Source organism: Plasmodium fragile (assembly GCF_000956335.1).
Source record: "Plasmodium fragile strain nilgiri unplaced genomic scaffold supercont1.104, whole genome shotgun sequence".
NCBI classification, from domain to species: domain Eukaryota; phylum Apicomplexa; class Aconoidasida; order Haemosporida; family Plasmodiidae; genus Plasmodium; species Plasmodium fragile.
This window is the reverse complement of record NW_012192684.1, coordinates 6337-29432: the sequence shown is the minus strand read 5'-3', so window position 1 is coordinate 29432 and position 23096 is coordinate 6337. Positions and strand designations below refer to the sequence as shown.

The 23096-nt window shown below is 45.1% G+C and overlaps 4 protein-coding genes across 4 annotated transcripts in view; 3 read left to right on the top strand and 1 right to left on the bottom strand.

The window, feature by feature from the left end:
- Positions 1-7158, top strand: part of AK88_05226 (uncharacterized protein) — a gene marked incomplete at both ends in the record, with an annotated part of 10329 nt that extends 3171 nt beyond the window's left edge. Inside the window, one exon of the mRNA XM_012482828.1 lies at positions 113-7158. Coding sequence (XP_012338251.1) covers positions 113-7158 — 7046 coding nt within the window. The remainder of the gene's footprint in view (positions 1-112) is intronic.
- Positions 7159-7277: 119 nt separating this feature from the next.
- Positions 7278-8741, top strand: AK88_05225 (uncharacterized protein; the record flags this gene model as incomplete). The annotated part of the gene is made up of 1 exon (XM_012482827.1): positions 7278-8741. The coding sequence occupies one exon, from the start codon at positions 7278-7280 to the stop codon at positions 8739-8741; it is 1464 nt and encodes a 487-aa protein (XP_012338250.1).
- A 2051-nt stretch (positions 8742-10792) lies between these two features.
- AK88_05224 (uncharacterized protein) lies at positions 10793-14365 on the top strand (the record flags this gene model as incomplete). Its single annotated transcript, XM_012482826.1, has 1 exon — positions 10793-14365. One exon carries the CDS (start codon positions 10793-10795, stop codon positions 14363-14365), a length of 3573 nt encoding a protein of 1190 aa, XP_012338249.1.
- Positions 14366-15026: 661 nt separating this feature from the next.
- AK88_05223 (uncharacterized protein) lies at positions 15027-22225 on the bottom strand (the record flags this gene model as incomplete). Its single annotated transcript, XM_012482825.1, has 3 exons — positions 15027-15180; positions 15322-21914; positions 21989-22225. 3 exons carry the CDS (start codon positions 22223-22225, stop codon positions 15027-15029), a joined length of 6984 nt encoding a protein of 2327 aa, XP_012338248.1.
- Positions 22226-23096: the final 871 nt, after the last annotated feature.

Here is a 23096-nt window from a genome sequence, read left to right as displayed (position 1 = left end):
AAAAAAAAAAAAAAAAAAAAAAAAAAAAAAAAAAAAAAAAAAAAAATCATTATAAACATGATGAACAACACGATGAGCGCGATTAACGCCATGGGTGAGGAAGACCATACAGGGCAAGTCACTTCAGGAAAGACACAAAAAAAGACCCACAGGAATACACACCCCGGTAGCCTCGGAGGGTACTCAGACCACTACGCAGCCAGCAGCTCCAAAAATTCATGTGCATACAGCGAGCAGGTCGACATATGCGATAAAACAAACACCAACATATTCCTTTACAAAAAGGAAAATATATTACGCTTGAAGAAAACACACGATGGAAATAAAAAAAAAAAAAATTACAACGACATTATATATCACATTGATACGATTGTAAATGTTAATAAAAAGGTAAAGGTCGTGATTATCGGAGCAGGTTTGTCTGGACTAACAGCTGCATATGTATTACTGAATCATAACGTGGATGTAACTGTGTACGAAGCAAGAAACAGAATCGGTGGTAAGTTTTTTTACTCACCGAATGGAAAAAAAAACTACTTAGGAGAAATGGACCTAGTAATAAACAGAAACAATCCCCTCATCAATTTCTGTCTGAAGAAAAACATTTACCACAAAGATGTGAACAGGCATTTATACAAACACTACGTATACTTTAATGGAAAAAAAATATATAAACATGAAATGAGAAGTGAATTCTTCAAGGTCCTTTACAAACTTAGATTCTACTATGATCAGATTTTTAACTCCTCCTTCTTTCACAATGTAAAGGATAAAAACGCTCTCCTCTCCATGTCTCTCGGACAAGCCATTCGAACAGAGCTAGCTAAAATGAAAAGCGAAAGAAATCCTAAATGTTTATATGTACAACTATATATTTCTTATATAGAATCCATAGCAGGAATTAATTTAGATGCACTCTCCATCCAGTACCTCTTCTACAACCTCAACTGCCTTGATGTACTTCAGACAATCTGTTGCAACTTTGAACTCACAGAAATTTTTAATAAATTAAAAAAAAATATTATTATAAAAAAAAAAAAAATTGTTAATAAAATATACGCTTACAATGATAATATAAAAATTGGCTTCACCAATCATGTGGATAATAAATTGTACGACTACTGCATCGTGACGGTTCCTATCGGGGTTCTTAAGGACAGTGTGAAGTTGTTCACTCGAAAAAAGACAAAGGGGATAAAATATCGCAGTGACTACCCTACTCAGGTGGAAAAATTAAAGAAGGTTGGAAACGTAGCGCAATGCAGGGAGCATCTCGAGACTGACCAACACTCCTCCACCTGTGCAACTCCCCCACAAAGGAGCAACCTCATCGCTCGAAAATTAACCCAACCTCGTACGCCTGATGATGGTCCAGAATGGGTGTCCCCTGGGGAGGAGAATGGGGACGAAAGCGGGGACGCCCAACGCCGCAACCCTCTATCAGTGCACCCCCCCTCAGAATCACACAGCGCACCCCCTTGGGGCAACAACCAGAATCAAAATGAATCCACCTCCAGCGATTACCTTATCAATAACATAGATGTCACCACGAACGAAAACAGAAGTACCTGCAGACACAAGGGTTCCAGCAACAACGGGGTAGCTTATTTCAGTGGGGAAGGATGCGCTAGCCTGGCCAGGTGCTCCTCCGACACAAACAGCAATGTTCATATTTACGAGGGGAATGATAAACCTGGTGATTTTTTATGTCGAACCCTTTGCAGTAGAGTAGATCAAGACCATAGCCCAAATGAGTCCTCGTTACAAAAACCCCATGCAGAAACTCCGCGCAGCTCCAATAAACAAGGCACGGGGACCTTGTCAGATGGAAAAAATACACACATCTTCAATAATGGAAATTATGTCAAGTGTAAGGAAAAGAACACGAAAGGAGGATCCACCCTCCATTATAATCTGAGTCGACAACGGCTGGCGAAATATGCTCAGTGTATTTGCGGAGACCTCCCAATGAGGGGGATTGTTAAAATGGGTCAAGTAGAAAGGAGAAGAAGGGGGACCACCGGTAGAGGAAAGGGGAAGAGACACTCGAAGAAGAATCCTGGGGGGAAGCCACATGGTAATCCAAGGGGCGGCTATCCCAACACAACCATAAGGGACCTCCCACATCAGGAAACCACAGGACTCATCGAATTCATTCCGAAACTGCCGAAGTGGAAGACAAACAGCATTCAAAGATTAGGGGTCACCCGAAACAACAAAATTATTATCATGTTGAAGGAGAAAATTGTGGAGAGCCCTCAAAATGTTAGTATTTTTTTTAACTGCAGAAAAGGGGAAAGGGAAATGACCTCCAAGCAGCAGGGGTGGCTTCATAAGGACGTCTTAAACAGGGACGACCTCCTCGTAACTCCATCCTTTACACCGGATCAGGGGACTAGTAGCTCGTGTGTTGCTAGCGACATGCCCCTCACCAACAATACAGCGATGGGTGTCTTCCCCCCCATGGAGGTTTCCCATTTGAGAACGGATGGAAATGGTGAAGGGGAATTTTCCCCCACGCAAGACAGGAAGGAGGAGCTACTAACAGGAGAGACTAACGATGGGGTAGTGGCAATGGAGCAAGCACCAAGCAAGATTGAAGAAGAAACAGTTCACTATGAGAATGCCCCCCCTATTGAGCGAACCCATAACAAGAATCATACCTACCGTCGTACCCCCTTCAAACGTACAGAACGAGGAAGCAGCTTTATGGAATGCCTTAAGAGAGACCACCTCATCAACGGAGACAAGTACCAATCCACATATAACAGTTACGTTGCCTCGAACAAATACAATCACATGGTATTCTACACTGCACACCCAGTCATCGCCCTATTCTTAAAAAAGAAGTACAGAAAGGAAATGGCCAAATTGAATAAAAAAATTATTATAAAGGATTGCAAATCATTCTTAAACGAATTAATACCAGGCATTAAAATTGAAAAAATATGCTACTACGACTGGGTGAGGAATAGGTTTTCTCGTGGAATGAATTCTTTCATTGGAAGGAAGACTTTGCAAATCGATAAGGACATCATATCCTTCCCCATTAACAGACTCTTGTTCGCAGGGGAACACACACACAATGGTGGAGGCAGCTCACTTGTGAGCTCCTTCCTCAGCGGAAAGAGGGAGGCCTACAGGATCATTGAAAAAATTAACAAAGCTATTTACAAGAACAAATTGGTCAAGTACTTTTACAGTAGGGAAGCCTCCGGGGAGGTTGAAGTACCTAGTGGAAGATGCACCATCACTGTGGACAGTGCCTTTCCCATGGCTAACACCATAGCTAACACCATGCCTACCGTTGGAGAAGGTAGCCTGCCCAGTGCGTGTAGTGAGGGGTTACGATTGTCCGAGCAAGGCAGCACCACTCCACAAAAGGGATACACACGGCACATACAACACTACCCAAACTACGGAGAAGCTAAAGGGCCAAAAGAAATCACCATCAAGGACATCGACTCCAATTACGTCCTCCACGTGTACGATGATGAAGTGATAGGGCTAGGAAAAAAAGAATACAACGCATGGTTCCAGAGCGTCAGGTGTATACTCTGTAATGAAAAACAAACCTTAAGCAGACTCTTCATTGGAGTCATTAAGCTAAAACATAAAAATGGATCCTACCTTAAGTACACGTGTCACAAAGACTGCCTTTACTTTAATAATTATACATACAATCATGTGTATGGAAACAGGTACTTCAACCTTACTGTCCTTTTTAACTTTCTCTTTTATAAAAGGTGTTCCATTTGCTTACTTAATTTCCCCTCCCTAAAATGCAGCTTAAAAAATTGTAATAATTTTCTTCATGTCAATTGTGCTAGCAGCTACTTATCGTGGCCCAACTTCAGCAAAACCAGCAGACATGAGATCCTTTATTGTTACAAACACCAGTACATGCACGGGATTTATCACAACTACTATGAAGAGGAGGGCAGTGAAAATTTCCTGCGCCAGTTAAGGGAAGATAGGGACAGTCCTAGTGCCTATCTGCGATGGGAGGAAAGGGGAAGCGGAAATGCATGTGGAGGAAGGGACGACAACTGGGATGAGGAGGATCTCTACAACGATGTGTACGATCGGTACACTGACCAACGAGACTCCTTCCTGCTGCCACTCCACGGGCGCTACCACGCCCCCCTGCGAGAAGGCACAAACCAGGCTAGCATAAGCAACGACGCGCCGTCCGCCAACCCAGCCAGGTTCCACTACACAGAAAAATTCTGCAGCAACCCCAAAACAAGCAGCACTTCTAAGTACCCACCCATAGAAGAACTTACCGACAACGTACACGCAAACATAAGCAAGCTAATGGAACACTACAGAGATAAAAATGACCAGAGGTCAGGTCAAATGGATCTAACCTCCAATCTGAGAGCATTCAATTATATCACGGAAAATCTGTACATGTATGTAAAGAAAAAATACACCAAACTTTTCCCTTCATCGGATCCATTAAGTGCTTTGCTTCGTGAACCACCTTTCAAAAGTGAGGCCAACCTAGGGGAAGTGTTAGGAGGATTAGATAGAGGTCTCCTGGGCTTGAGTTACCTAAACAAAGATGTACTCCTGTTGAATGGGTTGCTTAAAATGTCATGTCTCCAGGGGGTGGGATCTTCCTTCCACCAAGATATAATAGTTCCTGTGGACGGCAGGTACGACGGTTTTGTGGAGGAGGGATTTTCCGAACATCTGCACTGTTATCCGGAGGACACAAATGAACACTCGATGGAGAAGCAGCACCGTGAGAGGGGAAGCGCTTTACGCAGTGGGGAGGTAAACACATTGAGGGGGGAACACAACCAAACAAACGCAAACAACGACCCTCGGAACAAATTACGTCATGACCCCTACCCCCGTGGAAACAAAGCAGCAAAGAACCACTTCAACTTGCAAAATACACACAGCGGTGCTGTCATCACCGAAGAAGATTCAGCTATCCTAAAGGTAATGTATGAACAAGGAATTTTTGGTACCCCCAAAGACGATACATGTTACCAACCCAGCAGCAGCCACATACAAGCCGATAACAACTCTAACGGAGCCGAAGGAGAAACTCAACGGAGGAATTATACCAGTACACACAACACATACGGGGCTATGACAAGGGGGGAGGACTCTTCACATGGAAATCACAGGGGGGGAGTAGCAAATCATGACGATGAACAATTAAGAAAGCAAACAGGACAAACACACCACATGAAGGAGGCCAACCACCAATGCAAAACTAACACCTATCATGAATCTGCTAGCCAACCAGTAGTCATACCACCCCATGTGGACAGTGTCACTTACAACCTTATGTTTCACTTCCTCTCAAACTACTTCCGAGAGCTGAGCCAAAGCAAGCGAACAATTATGAGCAACACAGGGGTGCTGTACACACCAGACGGGACCACAAACAGTAGCGCAGACAACCGAAACGCCAACTGGGCGAACGCAGTGGGGGAGTCCTTCACAAACCAATTCCCCAAGGAGACACAAAAAGGGAGCAGTGGCATGTTCACTTACCCCCCGGACGTAGTCCACAAGGCAAATCAAGTAGACATGGAAGCGGAGAAAAATAATAACCGATTCGTTAGCGAAGGGTGCACGAACCCAACAAACATAATCAGTTTCCAGACGACACACAACGACACACCCAACCTGCACATGCATGTGGGAGTGACAAAAGTTGCAGAAACGAATCAACAAAAAAAAAAAAAAAATGTGCCACACAATAACAAACTTGAAATGCTATACAATCTCTACCTCGACAAGAACAATCTGAAATGTTCAGGTGAAAATGAAAATGATCCCTCGTCAAATGGCACGACTAAGGGACTCTTTCGGAACAGGCTGCTGGAAAATTATTATCATATCTTGAATGGAAATTTGAGGAGGGACAAAATGAAGCGGAGTGGGGACGATGCGGACCAGAGGAATGGCACCCCGACACGTGACAACGTAGGAAGCAGTGGCCACATGCACAAGTCGCAACAGACGCAGCACCGTACGCAGCGGGGGGGAGTGCACTCGGAAGTAACCCAATCACCACAGCCGATACAAGTAGAAACCGTTGCAAACAACCCGCACAATGGAAGGGGAAACACTTCAATCGCTTCACAACGGGGAAACCACCCAGACCAACACATCTCCAGCCGAACTGCCCACCAAAGAAGTGTAAAGAAAAAACAAATGATGGAAAACCAGGTCCAAGGTGTAAGGCCCCACTCTCAAATGGAACCAACACACTTTATAAAAAAGCAGCTACCGCTGCATGAGGAACAGCCAACCGATTACAAAGGAACTCTCTTCTTTAACACACAGAACGAGAGGAAGAATCAATTCGTACCCCATGATGGAGTCACAAAAACGAGGAGAAAAAAGGATGTGGACGAAAAAATACAACAAGTACGTGACGCAATAATCGAGGGAGAGCCAAGTTACAGTTACAACAGTCGTGTGGTAGGAAAGGAGGGAAAGAAAAAAAAAAAAAAAAAAAATTACACGAATGAAGTGGAACACATAAATGAACAACTCTTGCTCAACCACTTTGGAGCAGCCGAGTCGGTTCAAATATTTAACAGTCTCAATCGGACAGAGAAGGAGCAGCTCATTTCCATTCTGCTAAATGTGAAAGATGAGGTCAATGGGCAGGTTGAGGAACACGTGGAGGATGGGGAAGACTCGGATGAAGTACAAGTCATCGAGGACGGCGAAAGGCAAAGGGAGGAAACCAGCCACGGAGTCAACCCGTTGTCCCCTCCTATACACACAAAGAGGAAGCCACCAAGAGAGCAAAATGGAGCATCGAATGGGAACAACTCTACATATAACACCAGAAGGAAAACCAAAGGTGTGACTTCTTTATTGTACCAGGATCAACAGCCAATTGAGATCTACTACGATGATAGGGAGGTGGTCATTACCGATGGCAGTCCGTCCAAAGAACCATGCAGCGCAGCCCCACCAATCCATGGTGAACACAACAGAAGGAACCCGCTAAGTACAAATGCAAATCCCAGGAACGAGAAGGAACCAAGCATGAACAGAAACAACCACACTAACTACAAGGGAAAAATAAACACCAATAACGACTCTACTGTGATAGGAAACTCCTCCGATGAAAAAAAAAAAAAAAAAATCTCAACATGGCTTCATCATATGTGAGTAACCTCTCCAGTACCTTAATCAGCAACATTGGTAAAAACGATCACGGTGGTGTGCTACCCTTCTACGTGTGTGAAGGAAACAAGGAACGGGTCCCCAACTCGAAAGATAATTATAACATGGGGGATGACATACCGAGAAACTACTTCAGCAGGAGGGACTCCGAGGCAAGGGATGTCACCGCCAACGAATTAGCCACACACCAATTCAACCGAAGCGAAAGAATGCACAGTGATCATTACGACGGCAGGTCGGCCATCCGATTTAGCGCAAACCTGACCAGCTACAGCGACTTAGAGAGACACTCCATGATGAGCGAAAGGAGAAGCAGAAGGAGAAACAGAAGCAGAGCCAGAGGCAGAAGAGGACTCTTTGAGGATTACCACAATGTTAGCAGGACCAGGAGAAAACTGGCCCATGTGGAAGGCACGTTGGGAGCGGCCACAAATGCAACCACAGCAACCACCACCACAACTGCCACCACCACCGCGACCAGTGATCCCTTTAACGGTTCTAACTCGAAAGAAAAAATGAACACGTCGGAATGTGCCCACTTTAGTGCACCCACACAAGGGCAACCCAAAACAAACAACCCAAATGACACGACCCACACGGCCACTACCACAAACCACCAAATGAAATCAACCCCCAAAGGAACCAATGCAAAAAGAAACAATCACGACCTAAACAAGTTACTGCATCTAATCCGGAGTAGTAAATACATGCAAGCGGACAGAGACCAAGTCAAACAAATTAACAACCTAGTTAGTGAACTGGCTCCTAACTGTTTTAATACCGAGAGGGGTGTTCATCAACACACCATCACTCCTCATGATTCACAGTTGTTCATGTTGAATGAGGGGGAGGAGTCCACCCAGGATGATAATGTACAAAGAAGAAGAAACAACAACAGTAGTAGAAGAAAAGATGCGAACTACTATTTCAGGCCAATTAAAAATAACGTATATGGTGGTGGCAGGGTGATGATGATAGAGAGGACTGGAAGTGACTTTCACGACGGATCTCCACACACTGGAATGAGGGAAAAGAAGGGGCCTGCCAGGAGAGTATTTGATCAACACGGAGGAGGGGCTGACAACCTGAACTGCTTCACGGAGGACGGCTCCGATACCCAAAGAGGAACATCAGTCGCACGTGGGGTAGCACCACCGGAAAACCTAAATCAAACTAAAGACCCACACATAAGCAGACAAAAAAATATGACTCGCTACGCCGGCGACTGGGGCAACTCCAGCAGCGCGAACGCGGCGAAGAACACGGCACAGGCTGCACAGGCTGCCAACCATGCAAACCACGCCAACTCCCCCAGTGAGGAAAGGCCCCACAGTGTATACGACACGGACCTGAGCAATAGCCTCATGGGCACGCAGGCCACATACAGCATCATCAAATATAATTTAACGAAGAACAATCTAATCAACAACGTCCTCAGTGACATGAAATCAAATCTCTCTCAACATAATCTGATGAAGACCTCGAGTAGCTGCGCCTACCCCCGTGCGATGGAGGACACGCAGGACGACGTCTCCTTTTATCACTCCAAGAAGAGGCGGAAGTTGTAGTGACCGGCGGTGGGCTTGCAACTCGAAGAGGGGGGCGTAAGTGCGTGCCCTCCAAATACGTGGGACGAGTTTTGTGATTTCCCCCCCCCCCCACTCGGCCATCACCATTACGCATCACCACAGTCACTTATTTATTCCCCCCCGGATACACCGCGTCAGCTTCCCTTTTTGTAATAGAAGTCGCACCTCCATCGTGCACACAATAACTTCCCTCCCAATTCGTACCCTAAGCGCTTTGCAGCGGTAATGAGATGCGGCAACATCCCATGCGTCATCTGACTGTCAGCCGTATCCTTCGTTACAGCGTTTGGATCTTTTTTTTTTCAACCCCATTTAGCCTCCCATTTGGTGAGCAATATTGTCCCTTCCTTCTACGCCTCGGTGGCTCTAAGCAGCGGTGAAACGTCTCGTTTGGGGGGATGGCTCTCCTGTGGATTTATCCTTCCCATGCACACAGCCGTGTGGCATACTGCCCCCATATGCGTCACCACCAACTGTTTCCTTTTTAACCGCCAAGTGATGAACATACCAATGGGCCATCATTTTTTTTTTTGTTTTTTTTTCTTTTGTACCCAGCCAAACTGTATAAAAAGCCCTCTCACTCCAAATTCCCCCTATGCACAATTAAGAAATGTATTATGCGCCTTTCCCTTCATACAAAACACTGACTGACGCGTAGCGAATACGCAAGGCTGCAATTTTTTTTTTTTTTTGTTGTTTTTTTTTCCTTCAGCCATCCCGCGTTCTTATAGAGCGCATGCGGCACGTCGCCCAAGCAGGAAAAAACACAGTTTATACGGCGCATGCAACGTATGTTTGGCCGAGCATGCAACACATGCATGCCTCCTATTTCAGCATAGAGCATAGGCGCGTCGCACATATTTGTAGATGGCCCTTTTCCCGCGTGGGGGGAACCTCCGTCGAGGTCCTCGTTTTCGTTCTTTACCCTCTCCGCAAAACACCGAACGTGTACTTTAAAAAATAAATAAATGGCGAGCAGGATAAGCACAAACGGAAACACGTGCAGGGATATTAATCCCTTTTTTATGCAAAAAGAATGGCTGGTACAACGTTGCACTGTTTTTCATATTTCCTTTTTTGAAAAATTCCCCCGCCCTTTTCCGAACCATCATATCTAAGGGGTCACCGTTCCGCAGACTACAGAGGGGAAAAAGGCTTTTAAAGCAACGCAGCTCTCTCATGTAACATGTACATGCAGGCTTTCAGAAGTTATAAAAAAAAAATGGTTACATGTTTATCATCATTTTGTTGTTGTTTATCCTAGCGTTGTATGCATTACCGTGGAAAAGAAGAAAACAAAAAAAAAAAAAAAAGGCGGCTATATACCCTCTTTCACTCCGTGTAGAAATGAACTCATAATTTATTTGCCCGTGGTTTTTATTTTGCCACACGTCCGCATCAGTTTGTCGCAGCTTGTTGCAGTTTGCTAATGGTTTTGCTATAAAATATGTCAACGTCTTGGACTCATTTTGCTACACTTGTTTAATCCATTTTTGTCGTTTTTTTCTTTTCCTTTTCTGTCACTCCTCTTTTTTTGGCTTGCACAAATGTAAACCTTTTTTGTGGTTGCTCACCTTTTCCCAAAAATCTGCTGACCTGTTCAGGTAAAAAATAGTGTTAAAATAGCCCTGCCCCCTCAAAAAAAAAAAAAAAAAAAAAATCCAGCACTTTAAGTACACTTGTCAAAAACGTACATTTCAACTTACATTATTTCATGTATGTATTCCCATGAGTAGGTGGTAAAACATTTTGTCCCCCTCTACAAAACCCCTCACTTGAGTGTTATTTTTTATTTATTTTTTTTTTTTGTTCGACTCACGCGCCCATCGACGTAGTTGGTGTACGTGGTGAAATAAGGGGGTTGCTCTCGCGTGTGCGTGTTTTTCCCCTCGCCTTCACGAGTGGGTAATCTCGCATTGAAGGGCACCAACTAGGGTGAAACAAAAGTGATCCGGGTAAATCAACCCAAAGTTTAACCAAATCGAGGTTATCCCCAAAAAAAAAAAAAAAAAACCCTTGGAGCACGAATGATGGATGTCAACGTGCAAATGCCATTGGCTCGCCCAGGCAGCCAAGACGAGGGACAGTTCGACCGCGAGTTGTTCTCGAACAACAGCATCACATGGAAGGAAAAGTATGAAGAGACAAAGGAGTTGCTCAGGAGCTACAATTTGTTTTCAGACCACTTGATTAACTACAGCGTGGATTTCTACTTCAACAAATTGGGTTTTAACAAACTCCATTTCGAAGAAACCAGTCCACACCTGATCAGCAAAGTTGTAGTGTGTATCATAACGGCCAAGATCAATGAGCAGTACTCCAGCGACAAGTATTTTCCAACCTTTGAAGAAAAACATGACAATGTAATATTTATAATAACAAGGGTGTTTGCAGATGATAATAAGACAAGGTTGAATTACAAAATGGAAAAGAAGATTGAAGAAAAATATTTCCACTTCAGTGATATGTCTAAAGACTGTTACAGAATGAAGAGCTTCCGATCTGTTCACTCCGTATTTGATAAAGAACACACCTACGAAGAACCACTCCGCACGTACATCTTAGAACTCCCAACATACAGTGATGACATTATAAGTGAGAATGAAACTGATTTGCAAAAGCTCATGGATGTTAATTATTATAGTTACATTAAAGGGACCCAGAAGGAGAAAATATATTACGAGTTGAACAAGAGAGTTCTGTACGACTTGACTGGTCAGTTCATTCAGACGTATTACTATGCCACCTCAGTGAACACCTTCTCATTAACCATTGCTGTCAAAAGGAGTAATGTGATATCTTCCATTTTTTCTCTTATTGGTGATTGCTTGAATATGCACAGATGTTTCTCCTACTCCAAGTATGTAGAGCCGCTGAAAAATGGAGTGCTCTTAATCATTCTAAACGTTAGTGTAGTTGTTAATTCAGAGGAGCAAAGGAAAAAAGCCGCGGAAAACGCACAACAAATGCTACAAATCTTGGAAGGAAAAATTCATAAAGTTGTAAAATCCCTAAAGACCTTGTGTTTGTTTAACGACTCGAAGTTTATTCAGCTATCTGTTAAACGTATATTCACTGCAGATGAGTCGGCGTATATTTTCTTAATCATTAAGTTTATTACCTTCTTCTCAACCAACTCCTTTTCGAGTTACAAAAATGTGGAGCATGCCCTACACCTAAGAAATAACACTGATGGAAGTGGTAGCAATGCCATTATGAATGACTTTTATATCATTAAGGAAAAGCTAAAGAGTTCCAAGTACACGAAAGAAGAAATTCTGAGTTGTGCCCTTAGTAACGTTAAGACGATTAAACTCCTGTTTGCTAATTTTGAAAGGAAAATGAATTTTCAAGGAGTGGCAGCAGGAGCTGCGACTGCTTCCACAACTTCATGCAACTCCACATATGACTCCGCTTCGTACAAACCAACCAAAGACATCATAGACGAAATTGAAGACAACCAACACAAAAAAATTTTGCAGTACTTTCACCTGTTTGAAAAACATGCAGTAAAGACAAACTTTTTTCGTATGAACAAAATTAGTTTCGCGGTATCCTTCGATGGTGCATTACTCAAAGATTCTATATACGACGCAGAGCCATATTCCGTCATCATGATTTGTGGACTACACTTTGTTGGCTTTCACATCAGGTTCACCAGAATTTCCAGAGGAGGAATCAGAATAGTTATTTCTAACAACATGAACGCGTACATGCACAACTACAATAACCTGTTTGATGAAGCATATAATCTGGCCTACACACAAAATTTTAAAAATAAAGATATCCCAGAGGGGGGAAGCAAAGGAATTCTTCTGCTAGATCCAGATGTATGTAATGTTGCTAATACAAAGTATATAAAGAATTTGTGCTTTTACTCTTATGTGAATTCCATTCTAGATTTGTTGACTGATGGCATGGGTGACGACAATCATGGGTTTGGAAGAACAAGGGATGGAGATCTCCTTGGCATTTCCCTAAACTCCAGCATGGATAGGAACTGCAACAGCAATAACAACACAGCCACCTTGTTGGGAGATGTGACCACAGATGTTTCGACTCCAAACAAACCCTTTACCTACGCCAACGGTACGGCAGAACAAGCGGTGCAGAAAATCATGTGTGGAAAGAAATGTGAAGATGGCCAAGTGATGGAAAAAAACACCACAGTAGAAGAACATGAAGACCTGATCTTCCTGGGACCAGATGAAAACACAGGTTCTGATCAACTCATGGACTGGGCATGTATAATAGCAAAGAAAAGGGGATACAAATTTTGGAAAACCTTCTCCACAGGAAAACTAAGAAAAAATGGAGGAGTCCCTCATGACTACTATGGTATGACAACCCTCGGAATAGAAACCTATATTAAAAAATTATGTGAAAAATTAAACCTGAAAGAAGAAACCATAAGCAGATCTATCGTTGGAGGTCCGGATGGTGACCTTGGAAGTAATGCCATTTTGCAATCCAAGACAAAAATTACCTCCATCATTGACGGCTCAGGGGTTCTATATGACAAAAATGGGTTGAATAAAGAGGAACTCATTCGACTAGCCAAAAGAAGAAATGCTCCAGGGAAAAAGCTAGCCACCTCATGCATCTTGTACAATGAACAATATCTTTCCAAAGATGGGTTCAAAATATCTATTGAAGATCACAATGTAGATGTGTTAGGAAAAATTATTAAAAGTGGACTAGAATACAGAAACAACTTCGTTCTCAACCCACTCAATGCATGTGACTTGTTCAATCCATGTGGAGGTAGACCCCACTCCATTAACGTCTTTAATGTAAATAGCATTATTATTAATGAAAGGTGTATATACAAATATATTGTTGAAGGAGCAAATGTGTTCATCTCAGATGATGCGAGAAAAATTTTAGAAGCCAAAAATGTAATTCTCTTCAAAGATGCATCTACTAACAAAGGAGGAGTCATTTCAAGTAGTCTGGAGGTCTTAGCAGGACTTGTCCTCTCCGACCAACAGTTTATTCAAATGATGTGTTCTCCCGACAGTGATATTTTGCTTGTGGACGAAAATGAACTTACCTTTATGAACCTGAATCAGAAAAACAACCATTCACTTTCCTTCACGCGCTCCATGTTGATGGGAAGAAAGACGCAACAGAATGACCAGATGGAGACGCAAAAGGAGGAGGCCCTAACAAACAACCTAGAAGACAACGTCTCCCCCTTCTACAAACAGTATGTCAAGGAAATTCAAAAGAAGATCGTACACTACTGTGAGCTCGAGTTCGAATCTTTGTGGAGTGAGTCTAGACGAACCAAGACACCCATCTCACAAGCTACAAATATCCTCTCCAATAAAATCAGCGAACTGAAAAAAGACATCCTCTCCTCGGACACCCTCTGCACCGACCGCAAGCTCATGAAGAAAGTCTTGAAGGATGTTATTCCAGATATTCTACTTGAGAAGGTTACCTTTGATCAAATTTTCGAAAGGGTACCATACATCTACCTCCGCTCCCTCTTTGCAGCCGCGCTCGCATCCAACTACTACTACTCGCAGCAGTTCCTTAGCGACCTCTCCGTGTTTAACTTCTTCGAGTACATTCGTCGCCTCCAGAGTGATGAGTAGTTTCGAATGACCGAGATGGAACGGGACAGACTGTTCCATCTGCCTCCATCGCTTCAAAAAAGAGAAAGCACCATTTTTCATTTTTTTTTTTTTTTTTTTTTTTTCCCCTGACATGAGGGGTAAGCATTGTGCTCCACCGTTTGTGGACACACACACACACACCCCATAAAGTACGTCACCTAGTGTTGAATGGTAAGTGTAAATTGCATGTTTAAAAACAGATAAAAACTAACAGCGAAATGCTTTTATTTTAAACAAAAAAAAAAAAAAAAGATCACTGCGTCGGCGTGGAAAAAAAGGACACTCTGAAGCAGAGCCCCGCTTGTCCATCTCGATGCGAATGAACAAACACACAGCACTCAAAAAAAAAATGAAAAAAAATTCACTCACCATCTTGGGGGGGAATTATCTCACATGAAAAGTATTAAACAAAAGTTCAACAAAAAAAAAAAATAACCTTAAAAATTGCTTAACAAAAAAAAAAAAAAAACAGAGAAAAAAAAAATTCCATCCTGGCTTGTTCATTTACACCAATATATTCTTATGTGCTTCCCGTTTTTGCTCTGGGTCTCCTTCACAAGTGGACGTCGGGTACCTTAACGAAGTCTCCCCGATGCGCCTTGCCACGAACAGGGGGCACAAAAAGGGGCCCACCCGGGGGTCACTTCTTGTTCTTTTCCATCATCTCATACTTGAGCTTGACGGCCAACTCGCGTGCGAGGTTGAACCCATAAATGCGTGGCGAAAAGCCCCTGGTCTTCCGCTTGTCGTTCTCCATGTACATGACTCGCCAGAGTCTCCTGTTCGTGTCGTACCTGCACAGGGGTGGGGGGATGGGTCAGCGGCATGGGTAGGCGACGCAATACGGCACGCCTCACACCGCGCAACGTGATACACTTCACACCACTCAACATGACACGCCTCACACCGCGCAACGTGACACGCGTACAACGTACCACACCCCAGAAATCTTCTCTCCGTTCTCGTCGTAGGCCCCGGTGACAACCTGGTCTTCTCCATCCTTGCCGACCCGAGACCTCCTGGACCGCTTGGGCTTCGACTTGGCCTCGTCATTGGGGTTTTCTTCTCCCATATCACACAGAGGCATCTCATCATCCATGGCCTTATCAGACACAGCCTGCTCCTTCACCTCCCTTGGGTCCTCCTGCACAAGTGCATCCTTTGTTTTTCTTTTTTTCTTTTTGGTAATTCTTAATTTGACTCCATTCTCTTCATCCTTGATGGTAGCTGAATTCGAACTCTGCTTATCGGCTAATTCCATTCTGTTCGTTCTTTTAACATCCTTCATGGGTACGTTGGGGGGGCCCATGGTACCCTTGTCCCACATGCACAGTACATTCCTCGACGCACCATTGGTGACCCCTCTTTGTAAGTCATCCAATGGCGTGCAGCCCACTAGGGAAGTGCCCACGAAAGACTTCTCCATTGGTGACTTCCCTGCAACACTATTCATGCTACTCACGAGGTTAGAGTTGTCCCCAAGGCCATTAGCCAAAATAGGGTCCACACCCACACTGCTGTTCTTAAGCACACTGCTACTATTCTCGTTGCTAATCTCATTTACAACTTTGTTAGTGTACATGTCTCTTTGTGTTTGGGGATGGGTATACATACTCGCTTCGCTGGGTAACTCCACTCCTTCTAAGTTTTCCTCTTGTAAGTCCTTCGATGAAGAAAATTTTCCCGGCGTCGCCATACCAAAGTGGTCCATGTGATATTCACCTCTTCCCTCATCCACATTGCCACTTTGAAAATTCTGAACACCTGCACGCGCCTTCGCCACGACACGACTGCCGCTCGGCTCCTTACCATAGGGGCGGAATTTGCCCCAATCCCCTGAGATGCGCCCAACAACACCCATGTGGCTACCTCCCCCGTTACTACCACTACCACCACCACAAATGTCGTGACTCCCCAGGATGAACTGCTTCCCCTCTGTGGGCAGCGCCCGCACCTTCGTACACTCCTGCATGCCTCCCTGTGCATTCTTTTCTCGTTCCTTCAGATTGTTCAACACGGAGTAGCTCCTACTCTCCCCACACCCACTGCTACCGCTGTTACTAACGCGGCTGTTGCAGATGTTAGTACCATCCTCCAAGCCCCTGTGCAGTAGTACCCCTCCTGCGTTCATCCTTCTTCCATCACTCTCTCCATTCATAGCGTAACTAACCGATCGAATCGAGTGCACCTTCGCATCAGACACTGTCCTTCCACCATGACCATACAAATGACCCATTTCACTCCTCAATAATAACCCCTTGCCCAATGTACTACTCGTTGCTTTCTCCATCCCATGGGCCTTTTCTGTACAAGCGTCTTGTTCAAAATTTTTCCCCACAAGACCCCATTGCTCATATTCGTCATTCACTTCAAAAGTGAAATGGCTGTTGCTTATTGGGGACCACTTGGATGCCACCTGTGTGTTACTCTTTTTATCCTGGTTCACCTCCACTTGATCAGATAGCTCTACTGTTGTGGTGGGGGGTAGTACTACCTCTCTCAGTGCCTTCCCTCCCTTTATGGGTGACACAGGTTCTGCTACGCTGGCCATCATGTTGGGTGTCATGCTCACTGTGTTCCTTCCGACCATATACCCATCGTTCGCAATGGAGAAATGCTGCTGTGCTTGGTTATGCAGGTGACTTGGAGTGAGGGGGTTCCCCCGCCAATTTGCCAATGGACTCATCGAATGGCTTTGCACACGGCTAGACGTACAACTGTGTGAGAAGCTCTCCATTAATCCCTGACCCTCATTCTTACCGTCACTCTTACCACGACTGCTCCTACTGTTCGCACCTCGAACACCCATTGCTAACAACCCCCCCTTCCCCTTTTTGCTTCCCTGCAAGGTCTGCGAAAGGGATGGAGCCTTCCTTTTCATTCCGCTCTGCTGCACTATCACAGGGGGGAGGCGATTCTCGCTGCTTCCATGACCAATACCCATGCCAACGCCACTTCCCCCATGGGCATCTCCACCATGAGCAGCTCCTCTCTCCTCCACATATCCTTGTGCATTATCCTTTTTTATCTCCACAGGGGAGGATTCATTTGCATAATAATTACCCGTCGAATGGGATGTCCTTAATAGGAGGTTCAAATCATTCATTGCGCTACCACCATTGTCTGCCGTGCTGTTCAACTTCCCCAGGTCGCATACCCCATCGTGGTGGTCAGGTGGTCGACTCTGATGTATCAACTTGAAATTTCCTCCTGCTTCACTCATGGAGGGTGAATCACCAAGTGGTCCTATCTCCTGGTCTTCCGTCATCCTAACATGTGTGCTCATTGCGTGGTTCAGGTAACCCCCCCCACAGACACCCTCTGTCTCCTCCTCCCCCTTGTGCACCTCGAGGGAGGTAGCTGTGCTTAGGTTAACACCATCCAAGTACATTCCCTCCGAGCAATAATTAAGCTTGTTCGCTCCCTTCACATTTAATCCTGCCTCTGCCACCTGTCTCATATGCATGACGCTGCTGCAACCTGATGTTGATGCATCTTCACTCACCATCTTAGCAATTCCTCCTCCGTTAATTGTTACTTTGTTTTCTCCTCCCTCTATGCTACCTCCACTACTAAAGCTGTGCTTGCTGAACACACCCTTTTCGGTGACCTCTTTTGTACATACCCCAGATTCATCCTTTACATCCTCTCGGTTCATTTTCTCCATCTCCTGCATCTGTTCACACCACTGCGTTTTCCTTGTATCCCCCCACAAAGGAAATGTATGATCACCCTTCACCTGCAAAGAGGTTATTTTTTTCGCTTCCCCCGCATCGTTTACACTCATCCCCCCTCCGACACCGTTACCACAACTTATGTCTTCATTCCTTGGGGTATTAAAAAGGACATTACCTGTGCCAACTCTACTCCGTCCCTCCGACATGGATGCAAAGGATATGTTCAATTCGCAACTCCCTTGAACATTGTTGCTACCCACTTGCTCCTTCATCCTATCATTAACTGGTACGAAGTGCCCCTCTTTATATGTTCCATTTTGATTCTGCTTCTTCTTCGTGATGATGGTTCCTTTGCCCAGTCCACTAACATCGCTGTATGCCTTTCCCCTGGAGAGGTCGCCATGAAGGTCCTTCACATTTACATTTACCGCGTTGCTACTAGGACTTGTTACGACATTGCCAATGCAAGTAACATTTCCTACGATGGTGCATCTCACATTGGTCCCCGCGTTGACCATCACTTCACCTACCGTGTCATCTGTTCTGGTTTGTCCATCCAATACCTGCAGGTTCAGACTTGTGTGCAACAGGGTCTCTCCCCTCTTCGCGTCCTCTGCGGTGCTTCCTAAGCCATATCCTACGACTCCCATGGGTCCACTTCCAACCCCTCCAACCCCTCCAATACCCCCCGCATGTCGCTCCTCCTGCTGTCCCTGCTGCTTCCCCTTGTATCGGCTCTCGCTCCCCACACTGCCTCTTCTCCCCCCAGAGTTATTATTACCTACGTAGTAACTGCTCCCCATTCCTGCTCCTCCTCCACCCCCGCAAGGAGTGCTCCCATCATGGTTGTTATCATCATCTCCTCCCCTTCTGTTTTCATAATTACTCTTGTTTTCATCGTAGCATTGTCCAACAGAGGTGTTGCCTCCACCTGGATCACCACCACCCTCATCATTATCCCCTCCGTTTTGTTCACCCATTGCCATGTCGTTGTATCTTCCCTCACAACCATCCTCATGCGGTCCCATTTTGGCATCTCTGCCCATTTGATTCGCACCCCCTTTCCGTTTATTACCACCACTGTGTACTCCTCCCTTCACACTGTTGGCCTTTTTTCCACCCTTTACATTTTTCTTAACTCTACTTCGAGGGGCCCCACCACTCAACTGGTTACAATATTCCTTTTTAAACTCCTCCGCCTGCACCTCACTACCATTGAAATTGTGTTCACCTGATTGTCTTCCCCCCAAAAAACCTCCATTTCCTTGGTGATTCATATCAACACCAACTGGTCCACTAGTCTGTAAGTGGTCATTGGTACCCTTGAACGTGAATCTATTTTTCGCATGATCCATTTTATTCATCACATCATTCTTAATGTAAGGGTTTATTGTGTGAGCTTCCTGTGCATACCTTTGTTGTTCTGTTTTGTTCATTATATAAACATTTGTGTTGCTGCTAGCTGGGCCATGGGGTGGCATCACTCCACTCGGTTTATCAACGTTACTGGAAGAGTCGATGTTGCCATACGGATATAATCCTCCTCCACCAGCAATGGACACAAACGATGTTGCACCAGGTGACGCGTTATAAAATGGCGCCTCCTTCGAGATGGTGTATTTTTTTTGTACGTTTTTTCTTCCACCCGTTTTCTCCTTCTTACTAGATCCTTTATTGGGGGTGTTCACTGGGGTTCCTGCACCTGGGGGGTTGCAGACCGGATGGTCGTATCGAATGGGGGTATTCATCAGGCCGCTCATCTGGCCGCCAACTTGACCACTCACCTGACCACCCACCTGACCGCCCACCTCGCCGCCGACGTAGTAAGTAGCCACGGCTGGATCCACCACGTTGATCATGCTGTACCCCTTCATATGTCCAGCGCTACTAAAAAACCCATCGTGCGTGCTGCCTGAATCCTTCTGTTTCCCTCTCCCATGTGAGGTGTGCTTCCTTGGGATGGGTCTCGCCTGATGTTCACCACCCCGGATGGCTCTCACCGTGTCCACAAATCCCATTGCGTGCAGATTGAAGCGGGGGTCGCCCATCTGAAGAGGGACGCCATGCTGCCCCTCTTGCATTTGTATGGTGTTGCTGCATGCTTCGCTAGGGTTCACACTTACAGGTACATTATTCATCTTGACCCCTTTCTTCTCTCCAACATTCCTTCCTCGCCCGGTCTTCTCCTTAACACTTTTAATGAGACAGTTCGCGTCGTTTTCCCTTGTCCCACAAGTCACACTAAAATATTCTTCATTCTCGTTAGCAGTATGCGCAGCACCTTTGTTGCCTTTCTTCCTTCCAGCAGCCTTCACGACGGTCCTTGCAAGAGCATCACCACAAGCACTCACGTTGGCGTGCCCAATGTTTCCCCCCACAATGTTGTGACTACCTTCCACACCCTCACCAATCGGGGGTACCGACAAGACATCATCGACCTTACCACTGGTCCCATGTCTCCTGTACTTCCTCTTCTTCTTCTTTTCATGTTTAAGTAGAAGATTTAATCCTTTCTTGAATTTCCCGTATATTACTTTACTTTTAAGGTACCTTCTAGATGGTGCACTATCTCGTGGGTCGAGAAGGTCGACATGTCCAAGAATTTTAGAAAACCTATTATTAGAACGCTCAAATGATATATTCTTTGACAGCTTTTTGTTCTGCTGCTTCTTCCTGGACATGTTGAGATGCCGATTAGTGAAGGGGTAAAAAATATCATTCATTGAAAAAAAAATTTGTTTCCTATTCATAAAAGTGTTAATGATTAGTTCGAGTCTTTTTTCTTCTTCCTCTGCGTCTTCTCCTGCCGTTGCTTCTGCCGCTGCGTCTCCCTGTGCTTCTTCTCCTGCATGGCTCACTACAGCTTGGTGGTTTTCACTGCCCACGCACGCTTTCCCATTCTCCTCGTGTGCCTCTCCATGTGGGTTTGCTTTCCCTGACTCGCAGCTGTTCATTTCGCTAACCCCCTCATGTGGCTGCTCCGTTTTGTCTGTCTCCTTTGGCTTCGTGCCCAATGGGTCTTCTCCTTCCGCGGCGCCCTCCACGTGTTCACTAGCGGCGGCACCTTCCACCTCCGCACCATCCCCTGCAACCTTCAATTCGATGCCACCTCCAATCGCCTCCACGTTGGCCTCCCCCTCTGCCATTTTATCCCGTACCTCCTTCTCCGCTTCGTTCACGAGTTCCATCTTCACCTCATCTGCCACTCCTTTCTCCCCCTCATGTGTGTCACCGCCCTTTACCTCCTTTTTCACCCCTTCCTGTGCACCCTGACCATTCTTGTTTCTCCCTCGGGAGGCACCACTCAGCGCGCCATTCACAGCACTCTTCTTCACTCCCTTCGACCCGACCATGGTATTTGTTTGTCCATCTTGTTCCCTCTCCAACATTAACATTAAGCTGTTCTTCCCCCTCAGCTTATTCTTCTTCTTCCTGTCCCTACTAAACATGTACTTATGCAAAAAGTAATAAATTAATTTCAGCATGTCTTCTTCAGAGTAGTCCTCAACCGTCTGTTGATGTTCCGCCACTTCCTTCTGCTTGGGTAAAAACAAACTCTCTGTTCTATGTTCAAAATTAATTTTCTTGTGTATTTTTTCTACAGGGTTCTTCCCTTGTCCTGGAACCTTCTCCATCACCTGATCATCATTTGTATCATTTGTGTGGTTGGTATGGTTGGTATGGTTGGTAGCTAAGTTAGCTTCGCCGCCACTGGCACAAGCACTGATCACATTGGTATGACTGACCTTTTCTGTGTGAGTGGGTGTAGTTGTAGGGTTAGAAACATCAGGGACCCCTAAACATTCCTCACCTTTACATTGTCCATTGCCACTGATGTTACTTGGAAAACTCTCCGCTGTACCAAAAGATATTTCTTTTTCTTTTTTTTTTTTTTTTTTTTTTTATAATTATATGAACTCTTTACCAAGTTTACACTTAATTCTTCCTCGTTGGCACCATCGAACCCGTTCTTAGAATCGCTACCTCTGCATCTACCATCATTTTCCCCATTAGCTAGATCCTTCTTACGCAGATTAACTGACTGATGATAATTCTTATATGCATATAATAAAAGCTTGAATTTTCTAAAAGGAAAATTATGGCACACTTTTTCTTCATCAATGTAGTTCTCAATCAACAGGTTCATTTCTAGACTGTCCATTTTGGCTTGTCGCTTGGGGGATGCAGGGGCCGCTCAGCGTGGCCCAAATAAAGCGGTTACTCAGGGTGCCTACTCGGGGTGGGCTACCCCGGATGCTATGGTCTTGGGTCTGTCCCTGTCACCCCCGCCAAGGAAGCGAGCGCAAGAGTCTGCACGACTACCCTTAACGATACAACTGCGCGCTGCCTCGGTGTGGTAGGCGGGCGCAAGCACATGGGCCAATTCCTGCGCATCTCTTCACCACCACTACCTCTAGCGACAAACAGACGCTTCAGGGTAGCGCGGTTTGGTTAGCATGCTGGACACACTCCGCCCATAAGCGGGAACGCACGCGTCGCCGGCGTCTCAACGGGGTCGTGTCAACCGGCGTCACAATCTAAGGGACGGTCTGCGTGACAATCTACGGGACGGTCTGCGACACAGTCTGCGGGACACTCACATTCCCCCATGTCACTGCGCAGATTGCCTCGACACAAATGAGCCCCAAAAAGTTTACAAAAAAAGCATGGAAAAAAAAAAAAAAAAAAAAACAAAAAAAAAAATAATAACAAATGTGTATTCACCTAACACATACACGTATGAGAGTGTACATGTGCGCGTATATAATGCCTTACGTACGCGCTCACGCTACTTCAAACGTAACACCTGTGCGTTTGGGGGACACATATAAACATATATACACTTATGGGGGTTAACCTCTCCTCCTCCATGTGCACAAAAAAAATGATGACGCTCATTGTTCCCTTAATTCTTTTTTTTTTTCCTTCATCATTCATCTCTGCCGCTGCGTTTAACTTTGCACGAAGGAAAAAAAAAAAATCCTCTCAGGGGAAATTCTGCCCAGCGTGTAATTTTGCGCACTCCGGAAAAA